Source organism: Miscanthus floridulus, chromosome 7, assembly GCF_019320115.1.
Source record: "Miscanthus floridulus cultivar M001 chromosome 7, ASM1932011v1, whole genome shotgun sequence".
In the NCBI taxonomy this organism is placed as follows: Eukaryota; Viridiplantae; Streptophyta; class Magnoliopsida; order Poales; family Poaceae; genus Miscanthus; species Miscanthus floridulus.
The window spans coordinates 126,120,948-126,141,688 of record NC_089586.1 but is presented as its reverse complement, the minus strand read 5'-3'; the positions used below and the strand labels follow the sequence as shown (position 1 = coordinate 126,141,688).

Genomic DNA, 20,741 nt, shown 5'->3' with positions numbered 1-20,741 from the left:
TGTAGGTGTTGGAGAGCTTGCTTGTTTGCTTCTTCTCTTTCTTCTTAGCTCCTCCCCCATTCTTCATCTTGCACTCATAGGACTTGTGGCCTTCCTTATGGCACACATAGTAAACCATGGTTTGTCCTTCATCAAGCTTCTTCACTCCCTTGACGGTGTTATCTTGATGAAGTTGGGCTTGCTTTGCCTTGCCTTTCTCTTGAGTCAAGTCCTTAGTGAGGCGAGCTACTTCTTGCTTGAGTTGCTCATTCTCCTTTGCAACCTCTTATGTGCATGTATCTACAACAACTTTCTCAACACAAACTTGGTTGCACAAAGATAAGTCTAAACATAAATCATTACAAGAAGTAGAGGCATCCTTTTTAGACATGTTAAAGATAGAACTTTTCTTTTTAGATGCCTTGGTGGGGGTTGAACTAACGGCTTCAAGATTAGCAACTTTATTAGTTAGCTCATCACAATGTTTGCACAAGGTTTCCATTTTAGCAAGCAAACTTTTATAAGCATCTTGTGAGCTAGCTAACTTTTCTTTCAATCTTTCATTTTTCTTTACAAGTTGCTCATCATTGATTGTGAATGCATTTGTTGTTGCACTAGCTTTAAGTTGCTCAATTTTAGTAGATAGTTCAACATTGAGATTAGCAAAATTCTCATATTGTTCAAGCAAAGTTTTGTATGCTTCTTGTGAACTATCTAACTTTTCTTTTAATTTTTTGAGCTTCTTTTGTTGACTAGTGCAAACTTTAGCATAATTAAGATTTTGTTACACAAGTTCATCATAAGAAAGGCATTTCATCATCACTATCACTCTCACTAGAGGATGAGCTTTCGTTACCTCGTGCCATAAGGCACATACGAGAAGAGCTTGATGATGAGTGCTTGTGCCCTCGCCTCTTGTGATGGTGTTCTTCATTTGAAGAGTCATCCCATGACCTTATTGATGTGAGGGCTTGGTTCTTGCATGCCTTCTTCTTTGTCTTGGGTGTGGGCTTGTTTGGACAAACTTCCACAAAGTGTCCCAACTCGCCGCATCCATAACATTCTCTCTTTCTTTGCTCATTTCTTTGATTGGTGAAAATGAGATCTTAAATTTGGATGGGTACACCCTTGACATTGAGCCTTTGGATCATCTTCTCCACCTTGTTGATTAGTTTAATTGATTCTTCATCAAGGTCGGAGGTGGAGGAAGAAGATTGATCATCACTTGAATCTTCATCATCATCCTCATCATCCTCATCTTCTTCTTTATCTTCACTTGATGAGCTTGAGCTTGAGCTTGTCTCAACTTGCTTACCCTTCATCTTCTTTTTCTTGCCACATGCAAGAGCTTTGCCTTTGCTTGATGAAGAGGCTTCTTCTTGACCCATCTTGCGTGACATTTCAAATGCCACTATCTTGCCAATGACTATGGCCGAGGTCATGGTACTCAAGTCCTCCATATTGTGAAGGATGGTGATGATGCTTGCATATTTCTTTTGTGGTAGCATGGAGATGATCTTCCTCATGATGTCTGCATCATCTAGCTTTGTTAATCCTATAGAATAGAGCTCATTGATAATTAGATTCAAACGACAATATATATCACGAACAAGCTCATCATCTTTCATTTCGAAGGAATCATAATTTTGTTTAACTAGACAATATTTTTGCTCACGGACATTACTTGTGCCACCATGGAGCTCTTGAAGTTTTAACCAAATTTCATGTACTGTATTTAAAGTGAACACTTGGTTAAACATATCCATGCTAGAAGATTCAAACAAGCAATTTTTTGCTCTAACATTGAAATGAATTTTCTTTTCATCACTCTTCGTGGGTTTATTAGGATTCTTAATGGGTTTCATCACCTTCATTAACTGAATCTCCAGGGGGTACATCATAAGTGTCACGTGGATGCATTTTGGAGACCATGTGCCATCCTTTGATTATATTGTCCTTAACATAAAATACTTGGGAAGCTTGGCTAGCTAAGACAAATGGCTCATCTGTTCGAAGTAAACATTTGAAGTTTACACTAATAAGACCATAAAAATTTGTGTTTATCCCTCGGGTTTTATTAAAGATGTCAACCCACTTGCAGCGAAATAATGGCACACGCCTTCCACCTAAAAACTGAAGCTCAAGTATCTCTGTCAAGACACCATAGTAGTCTACATGGTCACCATCCATATTTTCTTTAGAAATAACAACCACCCCACTATTCTGTGTGCACCGATTTCTATCAAGACTTTCAATGTGAAATCTATATCCATGCGTGTTGAAGCCAGAAAAACAAGTTATGTTTATCATAGGGCCTTGTGACAGTGACAATAGGTCTTCCATTTGTTGACTTTTATCATTTTCATGTAACTGATGTACCTGCAAATTGATAATAAATCATGTAAAGCTCCTAAAATAAATTTACACAACTTCTGTTTTAAAGCAAAAACATTGTCATGTACCTTATCTTTAAACCACATAATAAAATTTTGATTCCAGCTGGGTGTAAATGGCTGCAACTCAGAGCCCTCTTGACTATTGCTGTACTCACTGCAATTCAACATATATAAATTGAAGGGGTCTGTGATGCCTAAGAGGGGGGTGAATTAGGCAACTTAAAAATCTAACTCTAAACTATGATCTTTTTTCTAATCTTAGCAAAACATGTGCAAAAGATAAACTATCTAAATGTGCAACTACGGTTTTGCTAGTGTGTTGCTATCTCTACCGCAAAAGGAGTAATGCAATCAATGTAAATGCGGAAGCTAAAGAGCAAGGTAGAGATATGCAAACTCCCGTCGACGACTCCGGTATTTTTACTGAGGTATCGAGAAGCGTGCAAGCTTCCCCCTAGTCTTCGTTGGACCCCCTCGCAAGGAATCCCTCGCAAGGGCCAAGCTTCCAGTCGAGTAACTCCGTGGATAGCCTTAGGCCTTCCCCACGCGCAAGTGGGTCTCCGACGTGCCTTCCGGCAAGCCTCTCCCGGATGCTCCCTGCCGTCTTCACTATCAAGCTTCCAGCCGAAACGCCGCGGGCCTTATTCCCTCCGATACACGGTGGTGGCCAGACCACAAACGCGGTTGGTGTGATCTCGCAAGACTACAAGCCCATCCGATGTACAACAATGGTGCGCGCAAGCACCGAGTGGTAAGAGGTCTGCAAACCTCACTAAACACTAGGCCCAAACCTAGAGCAAATGCATAAGCGGTGGTCTAATCAACCTAAGCACTTCGCAAAGCACCTACGCTAATCACCTAATGAATCACTAAGCACTTTGCAAGTGGAGATCACTAAAATGGTGTATCAACACTCTTGATATGTTTCCTCAGCTCCACACACTTCAAATGGCCAGTTGGGGGTCTATTTATAAGCCCCACTGAGAAAGTAGCCGTTGGGACAAAATCCCGCTTTTCTGGTACTGATCGAACGCTGATCACGTCCTGACCAGACGCGTCCGGTCGTCCCGACCATTGGAGCCGTGATCCACTGATCGGACGCTGCCAGCGTCCGGTCACATGCCACCGGACGCGTCCGGTCGCATTTTCGCCGCTCTAGAACCTCTCTGTACTCGATCGAACTCTGTTGTCCTACGTCCGGTCGATCTGCCGCTAGCGTTCGGTCCAACATCCGGTCACGCTTGTTGCCGAGCCTCTTGATCGGAGCGTCCGGTCACTTTCCTCCAGCGTCCGGTCACCTCTGTGAGCTTGTTTCTTCGCGATCTTGCGTACGGCTTGGTTCCTATCTTCATTCTTGGACTTTGCTTGATATCTTGGGTCTTCTCTTGTGCTTCTAGGGTCTTGCTTATGGTGTTGATCATTGGATCATCACGTTGCCTTTGTCCAAGTCATGTCTTGCATCCTATTGAACTTCAAAATAATCACTTGCAAATTCATTAGTCCAATTTGGTTGTGTTGGCCATCAAACACCAAAATCCAAAGTAAATGGGCCAAGGGTCCATTTTTCTTACATAAATAATAAATAAAAATAAGAGTAGGTAAAGATAAAAGAGTATGTTAGAATAAGAATGACATATAAAAACAATACCTTATAAATGGTTGGACCTCGTCACAATTCCTAGGTACATAAATACGAGCCTGTTGTAACTCAAGCATATCAAGATCCCGTGTTTTGTGAGCACCAAGTGGTCGTCCAGTAGAAGAGAATATTGATAAATAGAAGTTTTCTTGGTCTGATGTATCATTGATTCATCCATCGCGATTGTGCATTGTCTCTACATCATCCAAGTACCTCGAACTCAGGTTTATAAATTCATATGCAATATATCCCTCTGCTATCGAACCCTTAGGGTGAGCCAAGTTGCGAATTAGAGATTTCAGAAATTTTATTTGTCTCTCAAATTGATAATCCAATGATATACTGTAGGTCCACCAATCAAAGCCTCAGTAGCCAAATGGACAGGCAAATGCACCATTGGATCAAAAAAAGGAGGAAACTCCATTTTGAGCTTACATAATGTTCTTGCTATTAGAGAGTCAAGTTGCTTCAACTGTTCAACTGATAATGCTTTGGAGTTCAATGTGCAGAAGAATTGGGAAAGCTCTACCAAAGATTCATAAATACTTGTTGGTAAAAGTCCTCGTAATGCAAAAGGAAGTATATGATTCAAGATGACATGGCAATCATGTCTCTTTAATCCAGAAAGCTTTTGCTCCTTCAAATTAACGCATCGACTAAGATTAGAAGAAAAGCTATCTAGAACTTTCAATTCTTTGAAGAACTGTAATAGTGTTGACTTCTTTTCTGGAGGGAGAACATAAGGTGCTGGCAGAAGATCAGTCTTGCCACCATCTTCAATAGGATGCAGATGTGGCTTTAGATTCATTTGTTGCAAATCAAGAAGACTATCAGCATTATCTTTTGTCTTTCCTATTATGTTGAGAAGAGTTCCAAGAATACTCTCACAGATATTCTTTTCTATATGCATCACGTCTAGATTATGATGCAGCAAAAGTGTGTTGAAATAAGATAAACGAAAAAATATGCTTTTCTTTAACCAATTATCTCCTCTTTCACTGTGTGATATCTTGGTCTTCTTACTAGGATCTTTTGATAAGACCATCCCTTCTAGATTGTTCACCTGCTGTAGCACCTCATCTTCGGTTAATGGCTCTGGTGGGTCACGAAACTCTATTACCATCAAAAGATGCTTTATCTTTTCTCCATTTATGATCTTTAGGAAGAAATCGTCGATGGCCCATGTAGCAAAAAATTTTACCCTTTGATAACCACAATGAGCAAGTTTTATTCTGACAAACAGGACAAGCCAGCTGCCCCTTAGTGCTATGTCCAAATAGATTTCCATATGCTAGGAAGTCATGAACCATCCAAAGAAGGGCTGCTCGAAGCTTGAAATTGGTCTTTGTTGATGCATCATAGGTGTCAACACGTCCTCCCATAGCGCAATCAGTTCGTCAATCAATGGTTGCAGGTAAATATCAATTGCATCCCCAGGACCATCTGGCCTAGAAATCAACACAGAAAGCAATACATTTTGCTGCTTTGTGCACAGCCAAGGTGGCAAATTGAGAGGAACAAGGAATATATGCCAAATGCTATATGAGGTTTTAGTGGTAGAAAATGGTTGGAAACCATCACCGGCAAGGCATAGCCTTAAATTGTGAGGTTCAGATTTAAAATCAGGATGGGACTCATCAAAATGTTTCCATGCTTTAGAATCAGTAGGATGACGCATCACACCATCATCTACCCTGCCCTCTATATGCCATCTACAGAAAAATGCAATTTTCCTACACATATATAGTCGCTGAAGTCTTGGCGTAATAGGAAAATATCGCATAGTATTTTCTGCAATCTTCTTCCCTTTGGTTGATACCATGTCTTCACCAGAGTGCTTACTTTTCTTCCATCTTGATCTTTCACATACTTTGCAAAACTGAGCACCTATATCATCTCCCAAGTACATCATGCAATCATTTTTGCAAGCATCGATTTCCTGGTAACTTAGTCCTAGGTCCTTCATGATTTTTTTGCTTTGTAATAAGAATTTGGCAAAGTAGAGTTTTCTGGTAGGAAGTCCTTACAGATTAATTCCACTAACATGGTATAGGACTTGTTACTCCACTTCCCCAAATTCTTTGTATTAAGCAATTTAACTATACCAGATAGTTTGGAAGTACGAGACCCTTCATGGAGAGGCTGGTTAAAGTCATCAAGGAGTTTATAGAACTTTCGCGCTTCATCATTTGGCTGTTCTTCAAATGCTTCGTTTGGAGATGTATGTGTTGTACCTTCATTAATTGGCCGATTAATTTGCTGGGGAAATAAATCCATTAGTAGCTCCTCCATTCCATTATAACCTTCTTTAGTTGCTCCATGGGAATCAGGATGCTCTTCGACTTCTGAATCTGACTCAGCTTCACCCGAAACTTCTCCATGATGATACCAAAATCTATAGTTTTCTATGATTCCAAAGATTTTAAGATGAGAATACACTACTTCACGAGACCTAGAGTATGTATTGCAACATCCTACACGTGGACATTTGATTTCAACATCCCCACCAGTCCTACTGAAGGCATAGTCTAGGAACTTTTTAACACCAGCCAAATAAGTATCTTTTTTTTGAGGTGTTTCCATCTAAACATTCATCACTAATACGATCATCAACTAGGTCCATCCATGCCTTACTTGGTGCCATATAGCATATATATGATTGACTATAGAATAAATATGGAGTCAAAATAGAGGTATCTACAGGCCTAAGTGAATGGAAATCAGCCACCAGGCAGCAGTTTCAGATTCCACATTCTTTCAAATTTTCACAGTAAAGAGGTTTTAATAATAAAGAGCAAATACATACTGCCTTTTTAGGATCAGAGAATGCACTGTCTTTGAGAACACCCTACAGCCTCTCAACTGCAGGAAAAAAACAAAGAACTATGAGTAATCAAAATTTGCCCTCAATTACAATCCCTGCATCCATGACTTTTTGACACAAATGCCTCAGTTAGAATCCTGGAATCAAAATGCACGCTTGTTTAGATGATCTTAGATTGATACAGCAAAAGTAAGTAATAAACAAATGTAAATATGAATAAATATGGAGTCAAAATAGAGCCGATCTATCATCTTTGTTTAGATCAATTAAGCCTACATCACTGTCAAAGCTTAACAAAAGGCAAAAAAACACTTGCAGAACAATGAATTAGGTAATGAAGAGAGGATACATACTGCCTTGTTTAGGACCACAGGATGCAATGTCCAGAACAACCTTCTCTCTACACAACTGCAGCTTAAAAGAAAAGAACTATAATCAAGCAAAACGTGTAATTTTGGATCTCTATAACAAGATGGTTATCAACATACTATAACAGAGATATCTATCATCTGCATTGCAAAATTATGAAATTAATTTGTATCTACAACTGCTACACGTTCAGTTGTTTACACAATATCAAATCAGTAAAGCTAATTTCAAGTGAAAAAAGGGGCATCAGATCCTCAGGTGCAGGGTTTTATATCATATCAATGCAGAGAAATAGGATTAGGGAGATGGAAATTGAAGTTGACTGACCCACAAGAGGCACCAGTGGACAACGATGGGGAGGCCACTGCAGTACAAGTAGAGAAGCACTCCTCCGGAGACCGTTGGACATTCCCAAGGGCGGCGAGGACGGCCGCTGCAGGAAGGGCCGGTGAGGCGGCGGCTGTAAGATCCGCGCTCGGAGGAGATGACGGCGGGAGGAGGTGCAGGGAAGCGGTGGACTGCTGCGTCATGAGGCACAGGGATAAAAGGGCAACGAGACGACGGCCGCCGCAGGAGGGGCCGGTGAGGCGGCGGCTCTATGATCCGCGCCGCTGTAGAAACCATCCTTGTGGATCGCTAGGCTCTGAACAGCTCAGCGGTGGTCAAAGGTTAGATAGATACGAGACTTCTCATTTATGTACCTGCAGAAAAATGAAGTTTGCACCAAAAGTGAATAGATAATTCCGCATTTTTAGCGCCAAAACAGAATGGATCAGCATCCCACGTTATTTTAGAGCCAAAAAAGAAGTGCATACTGTTCAAATACGGCAGACCAAAATATATATGAGGGGAAATTTTTCGTAATATAACAAAATATATGCACATAAAATATTTTATTCACCCATCTTTCTCTCTCCCAAAACGCAAAATTAAAATATTTTAATAGATGGTGTATCCAGTGGCAAAGAAATACAAATTCATATGGTTCAATAAATTTACGAGTTGACGGTGTGTTCATCAAGTACCATGTATGAGCAGTGTTCCCGAGCAAAATTTACATTTAACATAGAGGGGTCATTTTCTATAAGGCCACTTTTTTTGTATGGATAGATAAATATTTGAAATCGAATGGAGTAGCTGATTTAGATTTACTCCATTCTTATGGAACTACTAGATGAAGCTTTTATTCAACTTAATATTCTTCTAAATTTGATTTACAAAATAATATATTTCCTTCCTTTGAATGAAACGTTAGCTGTTGCCTAGTGGTTGAGTCACCGATCAGTATTCAGCGGGTAACATGTTCGATCCCTGGTTAAGCTTTGTTTCTACGTGTTTTATAATTTTATTATTTCAAGAAGTATTGTGGAAAAATTCCGGAACTCGATCGACTCCATCCGGGAAAATAGAGATAGCGACCACATTATAAAACTAGACAACGACCGACACAATTGTGGTCGTCGGGAAGCATCTAAAGGCAATGAAAAGTCAGCTAATGGCATCCGACGACGACATATTATACGTGGTTGTTAGGATCAGGTCGTTGATGTTCGATTTTCTTGCAGTGTAAAATAATAATTAATTGCATAATTTGTGACTATTTTGCGATACGAATCTTTTAAGCCTAATTAGTTCATGTTTTGACAATTTAGTGCTACAGTAACACATACGTTAATGATGGATTAATTATGCTTAATAAATTTGTCTCACGGATTCTGTAATTTATTTTTTTTATTAGTATCCGAACATTCTATATGACACCTTCGTATGACAATCGATGTGGTACCTTAAAATTTTAAGTCCTAAATTTAAACAAGACCTTAAATCCAGAAACTAAATTGAGAGGAGCACGTTTGACATAAAAGTAGACCTGCGGGTCCAAACTGGCTGCGCCTCTGCTCTATCGACAAACCCCTTGGAACGTCCGTGGGCTTTTGGCCTTCCCTCGAAGCAACCCGACGTCCAAACGCGGCTCGCGTCCTGGGTCGGCCACCCACCGTGTCTTGCGCGTTGGGTTGTCTCTGGCTGCTTTGCCCTGCCGCACCGCAAAGAAAACCCACCGCTCCAACGCGGGTCCCATCGGTCACCGGCAGGCAGAGGCAGCAGCTCCCCTAGCGCAACCGCTTCTTCCCGGAAAGGACAAAAGGAAACGCTCCTCGTCCGGCGGGACGGAAGCCCTTCTTCCCCTCCCCATCCGCCGTCGCCGCCCCGCAAGATTCGACGCGAATTTGGCCACCATCTCCTGCTTCCTGCCCCGTCTCCTTATTTGTTGTCTCTCCCTCTCCCTCTCCCTTTCCCTTTCCCTCCCGCAAAATCCGCACCGGTTGGTAGGCGCCTCCGGACTCCCGTTCCCCTCCCAAAACCCTAGCGGGTTCGGCCTCCCAGGCGAATCCGATCGACCGCTGCCGCGCGCGTTTGTTGAGCAGTCGAGGTAACGTCGCCAATCGAACATCTCTCCCTGGATGATTTTCTTGTTTTCATTCTCGGTACTTTTTTTTTCCCGTGTCCGTCCGGTTTCTTCTTAGTTCACCTGTGTTGGACTTGGACCTGTTATTAGTGGTTTGTGTGAATCACTCTAGTGTACTACTGTTCAATTGGATGTGGTGGGGATGCTTCAACTGTTCATTCCACCCAATCCAATCGGTGATCAGTGCCACCCAATCGATGGCCTTCCTGGAATAAAAACTCGGTTTTTCTGTCTGTGGTACCAGGTTTGACTTTGTACTGCCCCCAAGGATCAAGATCGCATCGCCAGTGGAAGCCTCGGGGGGTTAAATAACGCTGTCTGACTGCGCCATTAATAACCTTTCACCTTTGGGTTTGAACTGCCCGGGAGGGGTACATTGCAACTGACGAAGCCCCTACAGCCTGCGCCCCACGATATGGCGACAGCGACAATGGCAACCGCAGCGGGTGCCGCGGCACTGCTTTACTACACGCTGAACCGCCGCCTGCAGACAGAGAGGCTGAATCAGGAAGGGGAGTGCAGCAACAGCAGGGATGTGGCGCCCAGGGCCGCGCCGGGTTCTCCCAGCAGGAGCCGGGTGTCGCGGAGGGACGTCCGTGCCCCTGCCACCTGGCTTGAGACTATCTCGACGCTGTCAGAGACGCTGCGGTTCACGTATTCAGAGACCCTTGGGAAGTGGCCGATCGGTGACCTAGCTTTCGGCATCAGTTTCCTCCTCAAGAGACAGGTTGGTGGCTCACACTTTGTTGGTAGTTTTGTTTCATTTGATCTTGTTCTGGTTCTTGGAGGTTGAAAACCAATGTGGAGTGCTGTACATTGAAGCTTGGCATTTCACTCCTATTTTGCCTATGTCATCCTTTAAAGCCTTCCTCTATGACAATACATAACCAGGACAGAGCTGTCTATTGTGAAATTTGATTAGTTCTGTTATTTGATGAACTGAAAATACAGATTGCATTGTGATTGCCAATACTCCTACAAAGTTTCTGATAGCTCTGCTTCTGAAATGTGTTCCAGGGAAACCTATCTGTAGCAAGCATATACGCTGGAAATGATAGTGTGGAGCTCAAAGGAGCTGACGTAATTTCTGACTTAAAGTATCTTCTCAATTTGCTGACACTTTGCTGGCATTTCTCCAAAAAGCCATTCCCGTTGTTTTTGGAGGCGACTGGCTACTCTGCGGAGGATGTTCTTATGCAAGAACCTAAAGCAGGAGTGAGTGAAAACTATCTGTTGTTTTCTTATGGCCATTCTGTTGCTGACATTGTATTCCAATAGTTATGCACAAGAACACGGTCTACTTGCGTTGATCCAGGAATTTCTGTGGTTTCCTTGCAGATTTTGAAGCCAGCTTTCACCATTTTGCTTGATAGAGACAAAAAGTCCATACTTCTATTAATTAGGGGAACTCATAGCATCAGAGATACATTAACAGCTGCCACTGGTGCTGTGGTTCCATTTCACCATACAATTGTACAGGAAGGTGGTGTTAGCGACTTAGTACTAGGATATGCTCATTTTGGGATGGTTGCGGCTGCTAGGTGGATTGCGAAGCTCTCAGGGCCTTGTCTGGCACAAGCATTGCACATGTACCCAGACTTCAAAATAAAGGTATTAGTTATTTCGTAGCTCTTCTTTATTCTCTGACTGATGCTAGAGTACGAGCATCACTACAGCATAACCTATTTAGGACTTAATGCATCATAACTATGTTAGTATGTTTACATGCCTCTTTCAAAGTGTTGCAATCTATGGGTGTTCATGGCAATTGGCAAATCTATGTAGGTTGTTGGACATTCACTGGGGGGTGGTACAGCTGCTCTGTTGACATACATCCTGAGGGAGCAGAAGGAGTTTACCTCTACTACTTGTGTGGCATTTGCTCCAGGTTTGCATGCTATGTTTGTTTTTTCTCTTTTAGAACATTAATTTCTCAATCAATCATGAAAATGATCTGTGCATTCTTTCTAATTTTAATTGGCATTTTCTCATTTTTGTTACCATATATACTTGCTTGCTTGTGTCATGTTTTCATACTCACAGCAGCAGGTTGGTATAGTAGTACAGACTGCTTCTGAACTTGTGATTGGTGCTGTAACTCTATTGATAAAAATCCAAATGTTAGAAGTATGTTGTAGATAAGTCCTTAGCTGATATTATGATTGGAACTGTTATAAGTTATGTATCCTAAATTTAATATTTTTATCATACTAGAATATTGGATAAACTTAAATTCCATTTAACTATGTAGAGATATTAAGGAATATATGTGTTTCTTAGACGATGCTCTGTTTTGCAGCTGCATGTATGACATGGGAACTGGCAGAGTCAGGTGTGCGTTTTATCACTACAGTCATCAACGGAGCTGATTTAGTTCCAACATTTTCTGCTGCATCAGTAGATGATCTTCGTTCAGAGGTTTGTTACTGATATCCCTGACTTTGTTAATCCCTCATGATAATATAGGTTTTCTTTTCTAGATAGAAATTTATTAGCACACATGCATTGACTGTACTTCTTCTGTAGACCATGAGATGATGACAATATCCTTCATAACAGGTTACAGCATCTGCTTGGCTAAATGATCTCTGTCACCAAATTGAACAAACCAGAATCCTAAGCACTTTTTATCGTTCAGCATCAGCCTTGGGATCGCGACTTCCTTCTATGGCAAATGCTAAAGCAAGAGTAGCTGGTGCTGGCGCTATCTTAAGACCTGTATCTACCGGGACACAGGTTACCTTCAAAGCTTCATATGTTACACCATCTTCAGGAAGCTTAGTTGTCTTCTAGTTTCAAACGTGTTCACTGTCCTTGACCTCCAGTGATAATATTCTTATGGCCAGGTTGTAATGAGGAGAGCTCGCAGTGTAGCGCAGGCAGCATGGACAAGACCTGGACTGCAACTATCTTCATGGGCTTGTATTGGGCCAAGACGGCGAAATAATGTTTCATCTACTTCAACTGTCACATCAGAGGAAATAAGAGCATCTACAAGCGGTGGATCCGAATCCACTTCGCTGTTGACTGAAACAACCGTAGAAACCTCAGAGGCAGTTACATCAGAAGCTGTACCAGAAGAGGTTCAGAGTTCCGTTGCTGTGGCGGTCGATGCTATTGGCTTGGTAGATGACAAGGTAGATAGCGATGATGACATCGGCGATCACCATGACGAGGACAGGATGACTGATGTGGAGCTGTGGCAGCAACTTGAAAGTGAGTTGTACCGGAAGAGGGAAGGAGAAGATGATGACATAGTGGAAGATATGACTGAAAGTACAATTGCTGAGGAGGTGGGTGGCGTGGCTGAAGATGTGCTCAGTGAGACCAAGGAAGTGCATAGGTTCTACCCTCCTGGAAAGATCATGCATATATTAACCTCCAGCAGGGAAGAAGCAGTCCATGAAGAGGAGCCCGATGTTCATCAGGATGATGCGACGAATGGGGAGTCACATAGCAGCATGGGGATCTTCTTGACGCCAAGATCTCTGTACGGCAAGCTGAGGCTTTCGAAGATGATGGTCAATGATCATTACATGCCTATATACAGAAGAAACATTGAGCAGCTGATCGCTGAGCTTGAGAAGGATTCCTCGGATCCTATGGGTGATAGGCTTAACACTACATAGTTCGATACAGAAGTTTGATACAGATAGTCCGGTGTAGCTGACCGTTGTAAGAGCTGATCAAATAGGATGCTAGGGCCGACATGTGTATTTAACTTACTTAAATTTACCACTGTTTGCCACAACTCTACTGTGCCCTGTTTCTTGATGCATTTCATCCGTACGAGAAGCTAAGGACACCCTTTTCACTGTACAAACTAGATAAGGAAAATCATCATGAGAATTCAGGAATGCTTTACTACAACGTAAATTTGCAATGTTTGATCAGTGATGAAAAGACCCAAAAAAAAAATCAAGTTGCCCGACAGACATTCATGATTTCATCCTCTTGCTGGTTTCTTCCTTATCAACCTGACCACTAGACTTCCTACGAATACCAGAAGGCTGGTTCGCCGCATTAGAACTTGAATAGCTCTTTGCCCGATCCCTTCCTTTTTGGCTCAAGAATTCTCTGAACGTTGGTATCGGGGGGAGCGCCATGTTCCCAGTTGGTATCGCGGGGAGCTCCATGTTCACAGTCGATGCCGCAGCACCCTTTGCAGACTCATTGGAATGATTCCTCTTTTCCAACTCACGAATATGCTGCGGTTTGTCGTCAGCTTCATAGTTACTGGTTTCTCCTGGCCTTGCGCCGACGATTTCAGGAGATGCTGGAGGTGACTCTCGGACAATGTCGGGGGAGCCTGGCGCACCATCATCTTTAGTTTGGTCGATAAGAGCATGGAGGCGGTCGTGCATCTGACTGGATGTTGCGGATGACAGCCACCGAACTGTGGCGGCTATCTGTGAGTTGTAGAACGTCTTGCCCACTTTCTCATATTTTTTGAAGCACTCTGTTTCAAGGTGTGTAGCAGAAGCCTCATTTTCGCACCTGACAGCATGCCAAGTCATGGAACAACAAACAAGTATGTAAAAATCGAGGGTTTTCTTGAAGTCATACAGTGCATGAGAAAAAACAAGTTCAGATTGTTCGGCTTGTTTTTTCAGCCGGAACAGTATTTTTCTCTCACAACAATTCAGCCGGAACAGTGTTTTTCAGCCAGTTTCAGCCAAAATTCAGACCAGCGAACGGGGCCAATGTATCTCATGCTTTAATTAGCAGTTTGGGCAAAGTGAGTAATGGTCAAAACCACACTTTCAAACAGTGCCAAACTGGAAGCAGACTTACGGAATATTCCCAAGTCGCAGCTTTGCTTGTCCAAGAGCATCCAACAATATTTTCCGGCATGCATCTCTTAGGAAGGATACCTTTCGATATTTATGATCAATGCTACAGAGAGACGGGGATATTGATGAAGATGTTAGCCATAGAATCAAAGCAGGGTGGATGAAGTGGCGGCAAGCATCTGGTGTCCTATGTGACAAAAGGGTACCACAGAAGCTAAAAGGCAAGTTTTATAGGACGACGATTAGACCTGCTATGTTGTATGGTGCAGAATGTTGGCCTACGAAAAGACGACATGTTCAACAGATAAGTGTCGCGGAAATGCGTATGTTGCGTTGGATTTGCGGTCATACAAGAAGAGATCGAGTTCGGAACGATGATATACGTGATAGATTTTGGGTAGCACCAATTGAAGAAAAGCTTGTCAACACCGGTTGAGATGGTTTGGACATGTCCAACGGAGACCTCTAGAGGCACCGGTGCGTAGTGGAATTCTAAGCCAGGATAGTAACGTGAAGAGAGGCAGAGGAAGACCGAAGTTGACTTGGGTAGAGGCAATAAAAGGAGACTTGAAAGGATGGAATATACCCAAAGACTTAGTCTTAGATAGGAGTGCTTGGAAGACAGTTATTCACGTGCCTGAACCTTGATTGCTTCTGCTGGGTTTCAACTCTAGCCTACCCCAACTTGTTTGGGACTTCAAGGCTTTGTTGTTGTTGTTGTTGTATGCATCTCTTAGCGTCTGAGAGATGCTTTTCTTGTCAGCAAGACCACCACACTGTAATAGTCACCATTTGAAATTAGAATTAGTAATTAAGTTATGAAAGATCTAACAAGGGGGAGGGTTTTTTCAAATAGAAAACTAGTATTTCATCAATGGAAGAAATGCAAAACCACCCCATATGTCACTTAGGTCTTGAGATTCCACTCCATAAGATGTTTATAAACAAACAATAACTAAAAACAAAGGGGCAGCATTTGAATCACCTGCTGCTTGGTCTGACATTTGCCTTGGTAATAAGCATTTTCAGCACGCTCCAGGGCTTTAAATTTTGCATCTAGACCAGTTTTTGCTGGAACCTTTGAAATGGCTATACTACTCACTACCTCATTCCCATCTGCCATAAATAACTGCATATATTAGTGCACTGCAGTCATCCAAATAACAACCAGAGAGGTACCTTCTAAATATGAAATGAAAAGAGTAATGTTCTACAACTCTACCATCAGAATCTGAGATGTCTTCAGCTGATATGCTTGCCTCAACTTCACGATTCCAGAATTCTGTGTCCAAGTGTGCTGGTTTAACTGAGCTGTCATGCAGACAAAAAAAAAAAAAAAATCAATGCATAGAAAATGCCAGTGTAAAGGATAAGCCCACTTACAATCATCAATCAAGCAGATAAAATTCTAAAAAAAAATACAGCCAAGCCTTGTCAAGTACCTTTGGAACACTGGGGAGATCTTATTAAAGCGACAGTTGGGCACACGACGGAGTTCCTCCAGACGTGATGACACTAAGTTTGGGTGCTTGCAAGCATCGCATGAGCGTTGGCATAAAGTTGGTCGTACCTAAACAATTTTAAAGATAATTCCGTAACATAAAGCAGAAAACATATTGACAAGTTCAGGATTGTTCTCATACTTTCTCTCCAAAGCTCTCAATGACCTTTTTTCGCCGGCAGCTAGAACTTTCACAGTAGTCAACAATCTGCATCAAGAGAGGCAACATAATAAACTTGAATCAACTGCATGGCCCAGTACACCAATATATATGTTTGACAGTAAGAACCTGACTGAAGTCAGCTAGAGCCTTCTCAGAAAGCTCATTTGAAGAGGAAGACGGCTGTGATTTGTTAGTTTTGGGGTTTCTCAAAATGAATTCCTGTCAAACCACACATGTCAGTTCTACTGTTCAAAATGTAAAATATATTGTTTGAAAACTAGTTACCATTCTCCTCCGGTCATCTAATCTGTAATACAAAACACTTCTTGAAGGTCGTTGATCACGACCAGCTCGACCTGACTCCTGGTAGAAGGATTCCATTGACTTAGGCAAGTTGAAGTGGCATACAATACGGACATCTTGTCTATCAATACCCTAAAAAATACAATAAGGACAATATATGAACAAGCACTTCTGCAGAAACAGGAACGTGATAAAATGCAACAGGAGTATTATGTACCATCCTGTGGAGCAGCATCCACAAACCAATAGTTAGTGTCATATCGAAGCAGAAATATACATGAAATATGGAAAAACATTAGTTCTAAGAATTGAAACTTGTGAACAAGGAACCAGCATACAAATGAGTGAAATGGCGTAAAAAGAACTGAAGAGAAGCAATACCCAAAGGCTACAGTTGCAACAACGACTTGAGTTCTCGATGAAAGCCAGTCATCGAGAATAGAACTTCGCACTTTGCTATTTAGGCCAGCATGATAAGCTATTAAGGAGATGCACATAGAAACACCAGAAGAATTCCAGTGCAACAATCTCGCTACAACTTGAAGTCATTAACCGCTAATTATGACTTTAATCGGCATACCAGCAGAAGAGACACCCTGCTGTGACAAATGCATGCTTAGATCATCACAAGCTGCCCGTTCAAGACAATATATAATTGAGCAAACATTTCCGCTTGACTTCAGTAAATTTGATATATCAGAGTAAACATCATCAAGAAGATCCTTGCAACGAACTGCAATTAGTTCATAACACAATTCATACATTAAGGGAGAACAGAACATAGAGGCAGATGAATATTTTAATCAACAATGAATCAATGATTATTTGAAGACCTATAGAAAGTAAATATATAACAGTGTCGAAATTAAGAAAATAATGCACCCTAATCTATACGGGAACAACAATTGAATTAGTTTCTATAACGGATTTCTTATGTGGAATACTAAAGGATAGGGTCTTGATGCTAAGTGCTACCTTCATGTTGACAAGTTCTTGCACCGCTAGGCAAATAAATGATCAATAAAATCAAAAGGTTACCTTCATAGAATATATTGGGTCGATTAAATGAAGCTCTAAGAATTACTGGATTTTGCAAGCACAGTGATGATATCACATCTTTCTGGACCCTGGCGTAGGAAAAAAATGAGCAAATGAGACCATGATAATATTGAGAGGAAAAAGTAAAGAGATAAAAGATGAGGTTGGCAGGTTGCATTACTTCAGGACAGCAGTTGCAGTTAAAGCTAACGAAGGGATATCTGGGAACTGCTTCCTCAATGATGAAAGCTTGCGGTAACTAGGTCTGCGTTCAAGAAAATAGCGATTCGCTAATTTTAAGATTGACTGTAAGTATTCATAAAACACATACAAATCACTGCATACCTGAAATCGTGGCCCCAAGTCGAAATACAGTGAGCCTGTACGAAATAAGTAACAGAAATAAGCAACAAATGCCATTTATAACTGATCAAAGAATAACAAAGTGTTAAGGCATTGCTTAATTCAGACCTCATCAATAGCAACAAGACCAAGAAGACCTCTGTTGTAAAGCTTCTTTAGCTTTGCTGTAAAGCCTGACGTTGCAACAAGCTCAGGAGCGACATATAGCAACTTTAAAGAAGGATTACCAGTATCAAGGTCTTCATGTATCTGAGGAGAGAAAGCATGCATACAATAAAATTGTAAATTCCAAAAAGAAGAAGAGCTATGCAACAGCTGTTCATATTTTGCTACCAGAGACAGTGCCCAGTTCAGAAACAAAAGTAAAAATTCCAAATCTCAGAGTATCAGCCGTGTACAAGTTAGAGGTTATGATGTGAATGATTACAGGAGGGTCCAAAATTTGCACATCAATTGAGCTATCCCAGAAGAGCATTACTTTGTACCGTGTGGGGACCATACCCTTTGTTTAGTGTGAGATGCCTGTGTTGAAGAGAGAAATTCAGCTGGGATACCTTTATTTTTCAAGCTGGCAACCTGGTTCTCCTGTAAATTTCATATGCTGAGCACATGATGTTCCATGAGATATGAAGAATAACAGGAAAATGAGATCAATGGCTAATAAATCTTACCATCAGTGCTGGTTAGCAGATTTTTCAATCAAATCAAGGATCTGTTAGTATAAATTTCCAAGTAATAAACGCTATAGCATTATGGAAAATATACGGATCAGTTCACCTATCAAGGGTGAAATGACAAGAACAATGCCTGTCTTGACCAGAGCTGGAATCTGATAGCACATCGACTTTCCACCACCAGTTGGCATCAAACAAAAGCAATCTCTTCCTGCCGATAAATTGTTTAACATATTAAACAAAACCCACAACGTTGGAAACATCTCAGCAACTCAAGTCTAGCCAATATATATAAATATAAGAACACACAAGCACAGTAAGCGAGCAGACCTGATAGAACAGCTTCTATAGCTCCCAGTTGTTTTCCTCGAAATCCTGAATATCCGAAATATCGGTTCAAGACGCTCTCGAGCTCCTTAGGAGCCTTCTTTTCACGTCCTGATACCCCCTTAATCTGAAGTACTCCTTTCATTTTGAGCTGAACACCACAAATACACAATGCGCAAGGAATCAGCGAATGCCATGATCACCCAAAGCATTGCAGCGGTTGTGACGGAATAGGCACAGAGTTACTGCAGGGCGGCGTCCAGTTGAACCGGATCTCTTGGAAAACAAACTTCTCACCCCGCACCTTGTTGTGTCCCAATTCCTACGGCATCGACTGAGGTCGATCTTGAGCGCGCTAATGAAGAAGTTCATCAAAAGGAGAAAAAAAGACGAAGAAGAAATCAATTGGACCGAACCATACATGGGTGCATTAGATTAAGACGGAACCACTCAGGAAGGTAAACGGACCACTGATGAATGGACTAGCGGAGGAGAGGAAGGAAGATTTCGATATAATTGCTCAGAACTCACTCCTCTTAGAGTCGGAGCAGATTAGGTTTCCTTACCAACAGAAGAAATCAATGCAGAGCCCGGATGGATGGATCTCCAGTTCTCTGCAGACCAGTACGAGGAGGAGGGAGGTGGGCGGAGGACGGCGCATACGAGGTGCCGCCGTGAGAGGGAGGCGGACCGGCTGCGTGGGGACGACGACGACGACGGTGTCAGCGTCTGGGTGGTTCCGGGGCGGGCGTCGTGTTGGGCTTTTGAACAGCATTATACTGGCCCAGGAGTCGTGCTGGGCTAGACATAAGCCCAGCTAGGCCCAAATGTCAAAAGTCCCGAAACAGTTCTAGTTTGTATACCTTCGAGCCTTAGTAACGATTACTCACTCTGTCGAAAGAATGTAAATCTCAATTTTCGAGCTAAGATTAGTGGTGTCAAATTATATATTTACCCATACTCTATCATTCTCGAAATTAAAAAACAATAGTCATATTCCAGAATGTTTTTCTCATGGATGAATAGAATATGATAGTTTTTAGACATGTAGTGGTTTTTTTAATAGGTGGGTCCTATTGGAAAAGTTTATTTCAAGTCTACATTTATATTCTTTTTGAGAGAAGATTTGAAACCTAGGATTACATTCTTTTTGGAATGGAGGGGGTATTTTAAGTAATACTAGCAAATATATCGTGTGATCTAAAAACAAACATATCTATGTGTTGCAACATAATCTAAGTGCATAGAAAATTTATATATCTAGAAAAGCCAAAATATCTTATAATTTTATATGGATGGAGTAGCAAACACACCCATGTGTTTCGACGGGATATATGATTTGTTGTTGCGCTCCTGCTAATGGTAATGAGCTAGCAATTTTAGTTAGATTTAATTAAGTTTGGTCCAACCTTAAATTAAATAAATTCTAAAGCACATAGTAAATGCTAGTGTAATAAAGTATATTAATCAAATATGGGAATTTGACTATATATTGACTCAATCAACTTAAATATGTGGCAATTGTGTGCAACTATTATGCGTTCAAGAAAGACGAAAGATGAGTCATACACTACCACAAAATGGAATACCCTCGAGGGTCATCAATTTCCTTGCGAGGCGAGATTGAGCCCTCAAGGAATATGTATTACCTTGGCGATGGCTAAAACCCCCCAAGGAAATGTATATTTCTTGAGTGTTATTTCACGCATTCAAGAAAAATATGCATTTGCTTGAGTGTATTTGGAAACACTCAAAGAAGCACTGATTTCCTTGAGTGTCAGCCGTCAAGAAATTTTTTTTCCCTTTGCCGCGCATCGAAGGCGCCAAACTTCCCGCGCTAGATTTTGGCCTGTAAACAAAAGCCCAACACTGGCCTTTTAACCATCCACACGCCTAGTGCCCAGC

The 20,741-nt window shown here is 41.6% G+C and overlaps 2 protein-coding genes across 2 annotated transcripts; one reads left to right on the top strand and one right to left on the bottom strand.

The window, feature by feature from the left end:
• Positions 1 to 9,301: 9,301 nt before the first annotated feature.
• On the top strand, positions 9,302 to 13,442 carry LOC136467882 (uncharacterized). Its single transcript, XM_066466690.1, has 8 exons — positions 9,302 to 9,638; positions 9,919 to 10,401; positions 10,692 to 10,889; positions 11,013 to 11,285; positions 11,460 to 11,562; positions 11,974 to 12,092; positions 12,234 to 12,410; positions 12,521 to 13,442. Exons 2-8 carry the CDS (start codon positions 10,090 to 10,092, stop codon positions 13,301 to 13,303), a joined length of 1,965 nt encoding a protein of 654 aa, XP_066322787.1. The 5' UTR covers positions 9,302 to 9,638; positions 9,919 to 10,089; the 3' UTR covers positions 13,304 to 13,442.
• Positions 13,443 to 13,612: 170 nt separating this feature from the next.
• Positions 13,613 to 19,572, bottom strand: LOC136467883 (ATP-dependent DNA helicase Q-like 3). The gene is made up of 22 exons (XM_066466691.1): positions 19,403 to 19,572; positions 19,083 to 19,191; positions 18,840 to 18,987; positions 18,613 to 18,720; positions 18,507 to 18,514; positions 18,337 to 18,420; positions 17,944 to 18,084; positions 17,818 to 17,852; positions 17,654 to 17,737; positions 17,473 to 17,561; positions 17,015 to 17,167; positions 16,816 to 16,912; positions 16,652 to 16,655; positions 16,417 to 16,566; positions 16,258 to 16,350; positions 16,111 to 16,176; positions 15,910 to 16,037; positions 15,690 to 15,778; positions 15,453 to 15,583; positions 15,206 to 15,243; positions 14,469 to 14,540; positions 13,613 to 14,171 (listed from the first exon to the last, which is right to left on the bottom strand). The coding sequence occupies exons 1-22, from the start codon at positions 19,495 to 19,497 to the stop codon at positions 13,613 to 13,615; spliced, it is 2,481 nt and encodes an 826-aa protein (XP_066322788.1). The 5' UTR covers positions 19,498 to 19,572.
• Between the last annotated feature and the right edge of the window lie 1,169 nt (positions 19,573 to 20,741).